The sequence below is a fragment of the Staurois parvus genome, unplaced genomic scaffold, assembly GCF_062004578.1.
Source record: "Staurois parvus isolate SC_StPar_1 unplaced genomic scaffold, SC_StPar_1.0 ptg000636l, whole genome shotgun sequence".
Classification (NCBI taxonomy): domain Eukaryota; kingdom Metazoa; phylum Chordata; class Amphibia; order Anura; family Ranidae; genus Staurois; species Staurois parvus.
In genome coordinates, this window is record NW_028318432.1 from 9,715,005 (window position 1) to 9,728,595 (window position 13,591).

The 13,591-nt window shown below is 42.9% G+C and overlaps 1 protein-coding gene across 1 annotated transcript in view; it reads right to left on the minus strand.

Moving 5' to 3' along the window:
• LOC149449139 (uncharacterized) overlaps nucleotides 1-13,591 on the minus strand; it is a 91,198-nt gene that overhangs the window by 21,081 nt on the left and 56,526 nt on the right. Inside the window, exons 13-16 of the mRNA XM_089693787.1 lie at nucleotides 8,840-8,969; nucleotides 5,534-5,578; nucleotides 3,111-3,192; nucleotides 2,937-3,029 (exon numbers count right to left, since the gene is read on the minus strand). Coding sequence (XP_089549913.1) covers nucleotides 2,937-3,029; nucleotides 3,111-3,192; nucleotides 5,534-5,578; nucleotides 8,840-8,969 — 350 coding nt within the window. The remainder of the gene's footprint in view (nucleotides 1-2,936; nucleotides 3,030-3,110; nucleotides 3,193-5,533; nucleotides 5,579-8,839; nucleotides 8,970-13,591) is intronic.

Sequence of the window (13,591 nt, forward strand, 5' to 3'; positions counted from 1 at the left end):
CACAGATCCTGACTTGGGAGGGAAGACAGTTTCCTCTACTCTGGCTGACTGTGGGGGAAGGAGGACAACAACCTCCTCTCCCTTCTCCCCCTGGGCCTCTGAAACTACCACAGGTGTGTGGCAGAGGTTCTGGACTCTCTGTCCGGTTGTCAGTGCTTCAGCTGGAGAACTTTCTTTTACCTCCAAAGATGCTGCTGGCAGGAATCCCATGTCTCTGTCAGTGGTGTAGGAGAAAGGCTGGCCGCCTCTTCTCTCAGGGAGACTGAAGCTGCTGTTGGTACAGGGTAGAGCTCAGTAATGTTTAGCCCTGTTGCCAGCTCTTCTGCTTGAGGCTCACCAGATGTTTTTTCCTCAACAGAGAAGTCTATCAAATACCCAGTCTCTGGAATGGCTAAATGTCCAGGGCACGGGCTGGTGGCCCTTGGGCCCATTGCCAGCACTTTGGCAGGTGACTCATCACCCATAACATCCTCCAGAGAAAAATCCATTAGATCCATACATTCTGGGGTCTGTAATTGGAGGGATGAGCTGACTGCTTCATCTTCCATACCCTCATCCAGTTGTTGGACAGACGCATTCCACTATCCAAGCCCCTCCCGTGCAGAAACAGGATCGTCTAGGTATGCCAGCACTTGCTGCGTCCACCATAAGACCTTCATTTCCATAGCTGCAGGCGGTACCTGTATCTCTCCTCTCCTGCTATCCGAACCTTGGATCCCAGTGGAGGTTTGGATGCCCCAGACTGCAGGTGACTCATCACCCATAACATCCTCCAATGAAAAATCCATTAGATCCATACATCTTGGGATCTGTAATTGGAGGGATGAGCCGACTGCTTCATCTTCCAAACCCTCATCCAGTTGTTGGACAGACGTATTCCTCCATCAAAGCTCGTCCTGTGCAGAAACAGGATCGTCTTAGTAAGCCAGCACTTGCTGCATCCACCATAAGACCTTGATTTCCATAGCTGTGGGTGGTATCTGTATCTCTCTTCTCCTGTTATCCAAACCTTGGATCCAGGTGGAGGTTTGGAAGTGTTCACAGCCAGGAAGCACAATCCCACCGCTTGCCACCAATGTAACGGAACCGGACCCCGACTGCACTAGGGTATTTCCGTTAGACTCCCGCTTCCCTGTCCGAACACGGACACCACTCTTGAAGAAAAACCAGGAAATAGACTACTTTATTTTAACACAGATACAAGATATATACATTCAAGGGAACAATCCCCCCTCACTGCAAAATGACACAGGGCGGGGTAAAACCACATCTAGCAACAAGAGACATCAGCAGACACCTCCCACCAAGCCAATACACAAACACATACATCCCATAATAGTTTGCTCCCAAGCAAGACACACCATAGAACAATGGGATACAACCACATGACATTAAACAATGAATAACCCGCCACACAATATTAGGACATATCACCCTGTACCCCTAACAGGCACAGGGTGACTTACACATAATAGGGATATGGGGAGCTGAGACAGGGGTCTCCCCACCTTTCCAAAGTAAGCTGTGTTCCATGGGCCCCCCACCCAAAGTGACACCCGTCACAGATCTACAAACGCTTTGAACGCTAGAAAACGGCTGCTGTTACTGTAATCTTGCAAGATTACAGTAAGAGATCAGTCAAACACTGTTTACTAAGCAGCGTTAAATTACCGCTGCTTCGTTTGCAGTTCCCCCGATTCTCCACCTCTGGGCTGGGGAATCTGGAGGGAGAACACAGTTCGCCAGTGAAGGGCTGACATCGCTCCTTTATACACTGACAGTCTGTGTGCTGAGATGATCAGCGGAGAACTTGTTCTCCGCTGATCATCTCTGTTTCCTAAACCACTAATGATCTGAGATCAGCAATGATCCTCAGGATCGCCGCTGATCTCTTTTTCATAAAAGGACACCATAATGTGACACTGCTTTGCAGATTACCCACACAAGCCATTTTAAACCTGGTGGTGGTGATGTCATGTTATAAGCTGCATCCTTTAAAGGTCTTTATTTAGATTTGAGTATATGCCACAAAACAATCATCAATTCTTTTTTACTACCATTTCAATCACTTTGAACCTATTCTGGAGATCAAATGGAGGAATATATGGGTGGTAAAATTCAAAACATTTTGAAGCAAATTGTGTAGCGTATGGACAATTGCTGGATTCTCAATTTCCACTGCTATTAGGGAAAAGGGACTTTGGCATGGAAATTTTGCTCCTTTTAAAAAAGCAAAAAAAGCAGTCATTGATTTACTCCAACAGTGACCACCCAAAATTAAGTGTTATTAAGTATATTTTTTTTAAATAAAATAACAAACATGCTATACTTACCTGCTTTGTGCAAAGGTATTGAAACTCCTCTTCTCGGCTCCAACGCCATCACTCTTGGCTCCTCCTATTCAGTGCCTACTCCCATAGTAAGCACTTGTGGGCAGACGTGCGGGCTTGCAAGACATGGTCTGTGTGTCTGTAGACAAACAGAGGCATGGCAGGCACTGCCCCTCGCCCCTGCTGGATTTGATTGACAGCAGCAAGAGGCATTGACTTCTACTACTGCCTCTGAGCCAGTGAGGAGAGAGAGAGCAGTGAGGCTGCTCTAAGGAACAGCACTGGATTGAGTTCAGAGGGGAGGGGGGGTAATCTTGGAAGGTTTTTTACCATAATGCAGAGAATGCATTAAGGTTAAAAAAAAAAACTTTAGCCTTTACAACAACTTGAAAACAGAAGTTGCGAAGAATTTGGCCTTTAAAAGAGAAGTACAGCCAAAGCTCTTTTGGCTGTACTTCTATGGATCACAGGAGTGCAGTTTGTTCTGCACTAGGTTTCTCTTTTAAGGTAGCCTTGCTTTGAATAGTTCCTACCATTCTGCTTTACTGAATTCTACAGGATCAGGTAATGGTCTGTGTATCAACACTCTCTCTCATCTTCACATACCTGAGGGATGTTGAGACTGGATAGCTGGTCTAAAGTAATCTCACTAAGGTGACGAAATGACATTGTAAAATCAGCCCCAGTTTCTTCCATCAGCTGTTTAGAAGAAAGACCACAATGTGACATAAGATTATCTGTGACTTCTTCACATTCTGTACTCTGTTAAGTATAACATACATTAAGGAAGGATGCGATCAATGACAGGTCCTCTTCACTTCCACCTAGGAAGCCAAGCTTGGCTCTAAAGAGTTCTGTGAATCTGAAAACAAGAACAGCGTGTGAATAAACATTTGTGACAGTAATGAAGACTAGAATACCTACAGCAGATGTAAATCTAGCCACTAAAATCTCATGAAAGCAGAAGAATTAATATATCGATTGAAGATTGCACGATGATTGGCTGGTGCATGGGATTTTCACATTGGACTATATGTTTTGGGGGTTTTTTTGTGCTTTAAAAGCTATACTGTGTATGTGTGTGTGTGTGTGTGTGTGTGTGTGTGTGTGTGTGTGTGTGTGTGTGTGTGTGTGTGTATATATATATATATATATATATATAGAGAGAGAGAGAGAGAGATATATAATTTTTTTTTTTTGCATATTCACAAAAGAATACTGGGGGGATCTGTTTATGATAAAGGGTTATGATATGAGGTTATATGATATTTGATTTGTTATGTTATAGAAGCGCTTCACCAGCATTTGATTTTGATTCATTACCACAGTGGAGTGATTGCACAGTTGGGTGGTAGCTGCTTTCCTGATTCAATTTGACTAAATTTGACTTATTGTTTAGTTATTTTTAGTTGTAAGTACTAATAGCACGGTTTTTTTTCTACTTTTTCATTAAAATATGAACTAAGGATTCTGTCATAAAGATCACTGTGTGGGCACTTCCTTTTTTATCGGGTGGCACCGCTTTATTCCCATCTCCCAAGTGTGATAACGAGTTGCCACCCTGTTACACAGGCTTCCAATGGAAACTACTGATGGCCATTTCAATACACCTTACACAGGCATGGTCCACTGTTGTCAGAATCAGGAAACCCACTCTGGGAAATGCCATTCACCCATCACTGGAGTACCTGGAGACATGAAGTGGCTGCAAGGAGGCTGTAAGAGAGAACTGAGGCTTACTGGCAAGAGAAACCCTGTATGTCTCTTTTGCCAAAAACTCTTACATTTTTTTTTACTGTGGGACTTTTGTTTCACTTTAATATGCCTCGGCACAATGCCTTGTGAGGACATTGGACAACTGCCTGCTAGTTCTTTAACAGTACTGTATTTGACAGTAAGACTGTCAGATACAGCGACTGGGAATCAATGAACGTAGTGTGTAGTCATCTGATCATTATGACAGCCAATCATAGTTGACTATCACATGGCTGTGTTCACAAAAAAAGCAGGTATTAGATGGGGCTCAACTATCATTGCCATTGACAGAAGCATTAGGCAGGTTGCAGGCTATTAGAGAAGTCTGTAAAAAAAAAAAAAGTTAATTGAAAACATTATTATAAGCCGTACATTTTTTTTACATTTTTGTTCATTTGTCAGCTTATGAAAACAAATTCTGAGCACGGTATTTATTGAACAATGTATCAAATAAAAGGGGTATAAATCCTTAAAAAAATATTTTTAAATTTAGGTGTGCAAGTTATTCAGAGTTATTGTCAACCTACCTGCAGCATGCTTATATTACTTAACTTGACCTGAGCATCCAGGCATCAATGACCCTCAGTCATTAACAAGTTAAAGCAGAACACTGGGTAAAACATTTTTTGTCTGCTCCTTTTGTCCAGGGGGGCCCCAATATGCTATACTTACCCAATCCTTCAAACCTCCCAAAAACAGCACTCCCCCATGTCCAGCTGTGGACTGTTCCTACCGTCCTCATTTCCAGAGACGGTCTATTGGTGACGTCAGGAACAGTCCATTCAAAAGACCGCTAGCATGCAAGCGTCAGGGACCAGTCTTGCGCTCAGTGGATGGGCAGATTAGGTAAATATATCTCTGGTCTTATCACCACTGGATAAAAACAAGCAGTTAACCCATGCAGTGCAGGCACAGCCCCACTGCATGGTACAATACATTTTACCTGGATTTCTACTTTAATTAAGCCCTTCCACTACATAGTTTTCAAATTAGACAACATTGTACACAGATTGCAAACTCAGATTACTAAAACTGTCCCCAGTTTAGGAAAAATCTAAAGTACAGACAAGAAAAATGGACAAAAAAATACAGCTCTCGGAGCGATCGTCTGATAATCTGATCGTTAGTACACAGATTTTGAGAGCCGATCATGCAAAAGTTCATGCAAAAATATCCGTGGCAACAAGCACGAAAATGTTTTCTCGTACGTTAACAGAACAAACTATTTCCGTTTAATCAGTACAGTATTCATCCGTAAAAGATCAAGTGACCAAGACTGCGCATGCTCGGAAACGAACAAACACATTACAATACAATACCTAACATTACACTTACAAAGTTGTATTCTGTCTTACGAGAATTTTTGTAACTTTAGTAACCTATTCATTTCGATATGAGACTACTGTGCAAAAAAACAAACAGACATTCCTAAAAAAACAACAACCTACCTGTAGTAATACAGGTCAGGAAAGCCTGTAAGTACAGCTGAAGCTCTGAAACAGAATCAGATAATTTATTTAGTTTTACATGCAAGATAGTGAAATGTTTATGCAGAACACCTGAAAATGATAGGAACACTCATCTTTTCCCCATAGTATATGGAGCAGCCCTCTATCCTGCTTTTGAACCAAAAGTCTCAGCATGCATCGGCAACAACTGGGATTTGAGGCTCATCAGGAAATGGCATGAATTGTTCCACATGATTGCCTTATTACTGAAAATCTTTATTAAATGATGAAAATGGTATATCACATCTTTTCTGCGTGCTGCATTCTACTACTAATGATTTTTTTACAATATACATCTATAGATAACTACAGCTGTCACATAGCTCCCTCTGCTGTTGTTGTTAAGAAAACCAATATGCATAAAGACGGTTTACTACTTTTTTACCTTCCCTACATTCCACCCTAAAGCTGGCCTTACATGGACTGAAATTCGGGCGGTTCAGCAGGGACCGACCAAATTTCAATCCATGTATGGCTTCTGTAGTTTAACAGAAGTAGATCTGCTAATCGACTTCTATTCCACCGCCCTGTTTTCATAGTTGACCAGAGTATTCTGACAGCAGGGACATTCCACCCCTCCCCTTCCCCATCAAAATACAAAGAGACAATGGGGAGGATTTATTTATTTATTTCAGGCACTTATGTGGCAACGTCAATTTAGGCAGCGCTTTACATATATATTGTACATTCACATCAGTCATCAGTCCATAACTCTCAAGAGGCGTTCAATCTAAGGTCCCTAACTCACATTCATACATACACATACTAGGGCCAATTTAGACAGGAACCAATTCACCTACCAGCATGTCTTTGGAGTGTGGGAGGAAACTGGAGTACCCAGAGGAAACCCATGCAGGCACGGGGAGAACATGCAAACTCCAGGCAGGTGGTGCCGTGGTTGGGATTCGAACCAATGACCCAAGTGCTGACAGGCGGAAGTGTTAACCATTTAGCCACTGTGCTGCCTACCCAATTTGAATGTGTAGACGGGGGAATTGCGTCCATTTTTTTCGTTCAACCCGTTGGTTGAATGGAAAAAAGTGACTCATCTATGGACAGCTTTAGTACATGCTATCTGAAAAAATGTATGGTGAACTATACCTGCTAAGAGACCTATATGAAATCTGAAATATGCGTCGGGTTTTCTGCCATCTGTGTGGCATTGGGGAGATTTCTATTCACTTCCTGTCTGGTAGACCCAAACAGGAAGTGGTAGGAAATCCTTCCAAAGTGACAGAAAAACAGTGGCCTGCATTGAAGATTCACTTTCTGGTGACAATCTAAAATGCTGTCTTTTCCCAGATTTTTAATGTTGGTGAGGACAAAGAGAGAGGGTGAATCAATCAGGGCCACATACAGAAATAATAACCCCTCACCACCTGTAGAAAACTAGACAAATGTGGGATTTATATAAAATGTAAGGTCTAACTTTATTAAAGCGGAACTTCACCCTCTCAGTCAACACTGACTATTTTTAATCCTCATGCTGCTAACATTGGTAAATAGGAAAGTGTATCATATTTACTTTTTTCATATCTAGGCAAATTATACCATATTCCCAGGAGTCTTCAGGAGGGGTAGAGAGGTTTTCTTAGCTAATCACACCCCCCTGCCTGCATGCCTGAGCTCAGGGCAAATAAATTCCAGGAAGTAAATGCTACATGAATCAGCTGCCCTTACTCAAGATGGCCACAGCCAGAAATGCTAGGAGGATGTTTTTCAAAGTGATTTCTCAGCAAAATAAAGCATGGAGATATGGATGGATGGGAGAGTTGGCTTTGAATATTAAAAATTAATCAAACAGCGTTTTTGGTTTGTGGTGCTCAGATACAGGGAAATTCTGATTTAAGGAAAATTATCAGTTCTCGGGTCAGTACCAAATTGCTCCTATTGAACTTTTTATTTACCTAAAAGACTATTGTGCTCCAGTTTTGATAAAAAAGATGGGTTGTTACTCTAAGGCAGGCCATACATGACTCATTTTGCTTCTTGTTCAACCAACGGGTTGAACGAAAAAAAACTGAGCCGATTCCCCCATCCACCTTTGCTGTGGATGGTGGAATTCTTCCCACTGAGCTATAGTATTCTGCCAGCAGGAAGCCTTCCCTGCCAGAAGAATACAACGATCAGTGTCAGAGGCGTCAACAGGGTTGGTGTCACCCGGTGCAGTAACATCTGGTGTCGTGCCTCCAGAGAGGAAGAAGCGGTGCCAGTGTAGCGGTAAAATGAGTATCACCATGAAGATATGTATCCCCTGAAGCAACTGCGCATGTGCCGGTTTCACTATGGGTTGCAAGATCTGTTAACCCCGTATAGGTTCAACCTATATGGGGTTAACTGATCTTGCAACCCATAGTGATCCATGGGATCAGCTTCCGCGGTTTGCATCCTGTAAGGGGTTAACTGTGGCAGCTCTGTGCTAAAGTCAGAGATCGGCTTCTCGGCTTCTCGGCCTAAAACCGGCACATGCCCAGTTTCTTCAGGGGATACATATTTTCATGGTTCCAGGATACTCATTTTACCACTACACCGAGGGCCAGCTGTCACTGTTCCAGGAATCCGGGATCACCCCAATAACTGGCCAGGACCTTCACAGAGCCCAGAAGCTGGCATCCTGCTCCTGCACCCCCTGTGATGGTGTCACCCAGAGCGGCCCACACCCCCCGCACCCCCCTAGGGACGCCACTGATCAGTGTTGCCAGCTATAGTTGGCACTAATCAGTCAGGAAAAACTCAACAGGCTAGTTGTACAAAAGTTGATTGATAGATCAACTTGTGTACAACCAGCTAGCCCATACATTGATCAAAATTTGACCAGACCCTGCAGGCAAATTTTGATCCATGTATGGCTGGCTTAAGAAGAGAAATCTGCACATTACAGAAGATGCAGCCAAGACCCACCTAGATCAAAGTCATAAAAAAAGAAACAACGCTACTATATATACAAGTTAGGATGAATTAGCATGTTCATTATGCTTCCACAAAGCTGTCACTCCAGCATGGGTCAGCCTTCCACCGCTAAGATAAACAGCTCATTCCATCTGTCATTGGTCATTCATCAACACAACATTTTTCTAAGCTGTCATAATCCTCCCAGGGACCCAGTATCAACATCTTCAAAGAGGGCACAGGAAAGCACACACACGCCCGCTGGCTGCCCCCTTTGCCACAGTACCAACGTCTAGGGGTCCTAGGTGCAGACAGAATGAGGGTGTTTATGACTTTGGGGGGGGGGGGATTACTCACAGCTGCCTTTGTCTGCTGTCCATAAGAGGGTTCAAAGCTAGAAGCAGCTTGTTCAGATTATACATTCCAACGTTGGCCTGGTTTCCGATCCTATACCTTCCTTCATCATCAGATGTGTTTGGAATATAATCTATTTAAAGCAAACACACCATGTATTACTGAGGTACAAGGGAAAAAAAAAACATAATTAAAATAAATAGCCAGAGCAGCCAGTTCAACAATAGCCATTATTTCTGACTTGATAACTACACTGGAAATTTAGGAGGAACTTAAGCCTTTCCTAGCACAGTGCTGCAAGCTACAGGTTGTTTATTTTGATAAGATGGGCTGCAGACTTCCAGATGGTCTTCAACATCATCTTCCTTACAGGCACAAATTGTCAGGCAATTGATTTCTAGAGCTACATAATAAACCTTCCATGTTATGTTAACCAGAGTAATCTGTGAGTAAGCTGCAGTGACTTCAGACTGCTCATCTATCATCCTAAACATTGTTTTCTTTCCAAAATACTTTAAATCCTTCCGTGCTGGGGGCAAAGGTTGAAAATGGCTGTTGAAAACAAGACTGAACTTTGGGTTTTGTATTCATCAGAATATATTACTCCACATTGGTGAAATGTTTTTGTTTTCGGGATTTCTGCTGCCCTGAAATATTAAAGTGCATCTCCCTGGCAAAACATTTTCTTAATTTTAGATAAATAGGAAATCATATGTGGGGAGATATCCACTTACTTCCTGAGACACAACAGGAAATGAGTAGAAATCTCTCTAAAGTGAGGCGATATTATTATTATACAGGATTTATATAGCGCCAACAGTCTGCTCAGTGCTTTACAATATAACGGGAGACAATACAGCAACAATACAGTTCAATACAAGAGGGATAGGAGGGCCCTGCTCCTCGGAGCTTACAATCTAGGAATAATCTTTTAGGCCTCATTTACACTTGCTTTAGCCCTCTGCAAAGTGATTCGTAGTGGAACGCTTTTCCATAAAGAAGTTTATTGAGCTCAAGGTACACAAACAGAACTGAGAAGTACCATCACATCATAGTATTAGGTTTAGCAGAAAAACAGCAAAATATGCATGTGTCTGAGGTAAGAAGCAAAATATGTTTCCAGAAAGACACATTTCTGTTGATGTTAAAGTGGAAAATCAATTATCCATCCAAAATGTGCATCAGCACTGAATACTGAAACAGATATTAAACAAGAAAGCAATTTCAAGTGGATCTCAGCAATTCCTTACCCTGCCATAAAAAGTGAGGGGCTTGACCTGTCAGTAAAGAGAGCTCCTATGAAAAAAAAGAAACTATATCAAAGATATTGAAGACTAGACAGTAAACTAATGAAGCAGAGAGTAAGAAAAGAGAGAAAGGGGGGGGGGGGGTTAAGGCCCTGTACAAGTGCTCATAAAAAGTATAGTAAAGGGGAACCAGAGGTGTCCTGCTGCCCACCCAATAAGGACTCACTCTCCCAGCAGACATACAACCTGACGATCTTAACCTATCCCTCACCACCCCTGAGCAATGTCTAATACTTGGGTGTTGTCATGTAATGAAGCCAACATGCCCATGTCGTATGAAACTGAGAAATCCTGTCATAAGAAATGTGAATCAGTTCCTCCATTTCTGTAATCTTTTCAAGATGAGCAAACCATTAGCCTACAGTAGGCGGTTGCGGTGATCTCCAATGGATTGGTATGCAAAGTCTGGCTGCATTCACCATATGCATGGTTAAGGATTTCCGATATTACTGCTTGGGCATGATAGTGCAATGCAAGAGGAATCGTGCAGGGGAAACGTCCAAAGGCAGACAGGAGACAGGCGAAGTGCTGAGGTCCAAAAGTGTGGTAAAGCTGGACAGTTCCACCAAATATGGAGCAAAATCCAGGTCTCGAAATGGTATCTCCAGCAGGTGTCTGGGGCCATCGGAAAATTTGCTGCAACACCGTCAGCGTGCGGGACCACCTGGATTGCAATTTGATCCCATTTTCCTGAATGGCAAAGTTCAGAGAAACTATGTGAGTCATTTAAAAAATAAATTCCTAGTCCTCATTAGAAATTGATTCATAGTCCCTAAACAGGGTGATACAGATAGAGGAAATGACATGGGACTGAGGAGAAAAAGCTGTATAACTCATTTCAAAAGGAAGTATGTGGTCTAGAATACATCTCTCCGTGAATTGAGAAAGCGACGAATCTGGAAGTAGGCCCACAGAGGAACAGTCCATTTAGGAGTGGATGTGGGTAGGGCCAGCTGATCTAAAAACTGACTTCTGTCAAAGAAAAGTAAGGCCTGCATGGAGGGTTCGGGACTACTTTTTGGGAGGAGCTTTCTTTCCAAGCCAGGTGAGAATTCAGAGTTATGGCGCGGCAACAATAGGGGTCCTCTCTCTGACGATATGGAATAGTTGGTACAAGTCGCATGAAAGGTAGGAAGTGTAGGGCCTATCAAAGTGTAAGATGACAGCGCCTTTGAATCTAGTGGTTTCGGGATCCATGGTAAAGACAGTAATTGGATGGGAGAAAAGGCCAGTTCCACCAATACCCAGGCTTTAATTACACTATGGGTGCACCAATCAACAATTCTGGTCAAAAACCAGGATCAATAATATTTTCTCAAATCTGGGAGACCAAGTCCACCTCGGTATTTAGGAAGAGTCATTTGCTGAAAATTAAGTCAATGAGACTTAATAGAACATTTTTCAGAGGGTATTTTACAGGCAGTGAAGAGGCTTAATGTTGCCTCCTCAGTGCCTGTTTTAACCCCTAAAAGCCTGTACCACTGCGCTGCAACTGCATGTATAACAGACTTATCTGACTTATTGGCAAGATCATCATGTGAAAATAAAAGAGACAAAAAGCCTAAAAAAAGAAACTAATGTACACCACAGAAAAACTCTGTAAGGGAGAAGAGGTCCATCATCACAGGACACTACCAGAAAAAATGTCACCTTTGCAGTAACCTGAAGGTACCTACCTATAACCCAGTTTACGAATGCTCAGCCTGTGTCCTGTAGAATTAATATAATGGATTATTTTATTTATTTGAACGAATTACTGTTCTCCAGGGAGCACTGGAGGGGCCTGCCCTGTCCACAAGCACGCTCACATGAAAAATAAGTGTGTATGTGCTTATAATCTAATAGATTATAGGGGCGCGAGGCTCCGTCAAGGGGGGCGCGTCGCCGCCCCCCCCCCTTCTGACAGAAGGGACACTAAGTACAGGGCTGGGCAGAGGGCTGCTGTCTCTTAACTGGCTCCCACGATGATCCATCCAGGAAGCGCTGCTCCTTCCGTCACTCCGGCCACTCCCTCACTCCTGCCGCTCGGCTCCGCCTCCTCACCGGTGATTGGCCGCCAGAACTGTAGCTCAGGAAAGGTACACAGGCGGCCAATCACGGGCGAGGAGGCGGAGCCGAGCGGACCCGCGAAAATCGAGTGAGGGAAAAGCCGGTAAGTGTGCAGTGCAGAGGTGCTGCTGCAACCACATATGCTGGCTGCAGCAGCACCATACTGCAACAGGGGTCAGCAAGTGTCATTGGTGTCAGTGGGAGGAATAGTGCCGCATCATTGGTGTCACTGATACTAATGATGGGGCATTATTCCTCCCACTGACACCAACGATGGGGCACTATTCCTCCCACTGACACCAATGATGGGGCATTATTCCTCCCACTGACACAAACGATGGGGCACTATTCCTCCCCCCCACTGACACCAACGATGGGGCACTATTCCTCTCCCCACTGACAGGGTACTATTCTTTGTTGTAAATTGATCCACATTTCTTTGTTTTTTTATTCTCTTATACGTTAATTAGGATACAGTGTTATGCAGAGGTGTACAATTTTATAGACAAATGATACTATTTACAGTCGCGTGGGGGGGCGCAAAATGTTTTCTTCTTCCTAGGGGGGGCATGACAGAAAATAATTGAGAAGCACTGATCTAATGTATAAGGCCACTTAAACTCTAGCAGTCATAAAATTCTTTTGACTTGCATTGGTGTGGTCAATCGGCATGGCACCCGACTGGTAAGTATGTGCTGCTTCTGATGGTCCGTCCAATCTACACTTGGATTCATGTTGGGTTGCCACCTCTTCCCTTTAAAACCAAACACATATGAATTACACAGGTTCTGTGGCTGATTAAGGTGGCAAATAAACTCACTTAGTGCCTTATCTGCATTAAATTAGCCTCAGAACCTGTGTAATTCATATGTGTTTGGTTTTAAAGAATTGATCTCTGTCATTTCAAAGCCATTGTTTCTAATTTTTAGGGACTCTTTAATGACTGGCATAGTACCACTGGATTGGCGTAAGGCTATTGTGGTGCCAATATTTAAAAAGGGATCAAAATCTTTACCAAGTAATTACAGACCTGTTAGTTTAACTTCTATAGTTGGGAAGATACTGGAGAGTTTAATAAAAGACCACATAGATGAGTTCTTGCTGGAAAAAAATATTTTAGGCAAGAGACAGCATGGATTCATGAAAGACAGAAGTTGTCAAACAAATCTGATTTCTTTTTATGAGGGGGTGAGAAAAACCTTGGACAGAGGGGTGCCAGTGGATTTGGTATACTTGGATTTTGCAAAATCGTTTGACACAGTTCCCCACACACGGCTAATGTGTAAGGTAAAGTCTACAAACTTGGAAAAATCTGTATGTAAGTGGATAGAAAACTGGCTAAAAGATCGTATTCAGAGAGTAGAGGTTAATGATTCATACTCTGAATGGTCTAGGATTG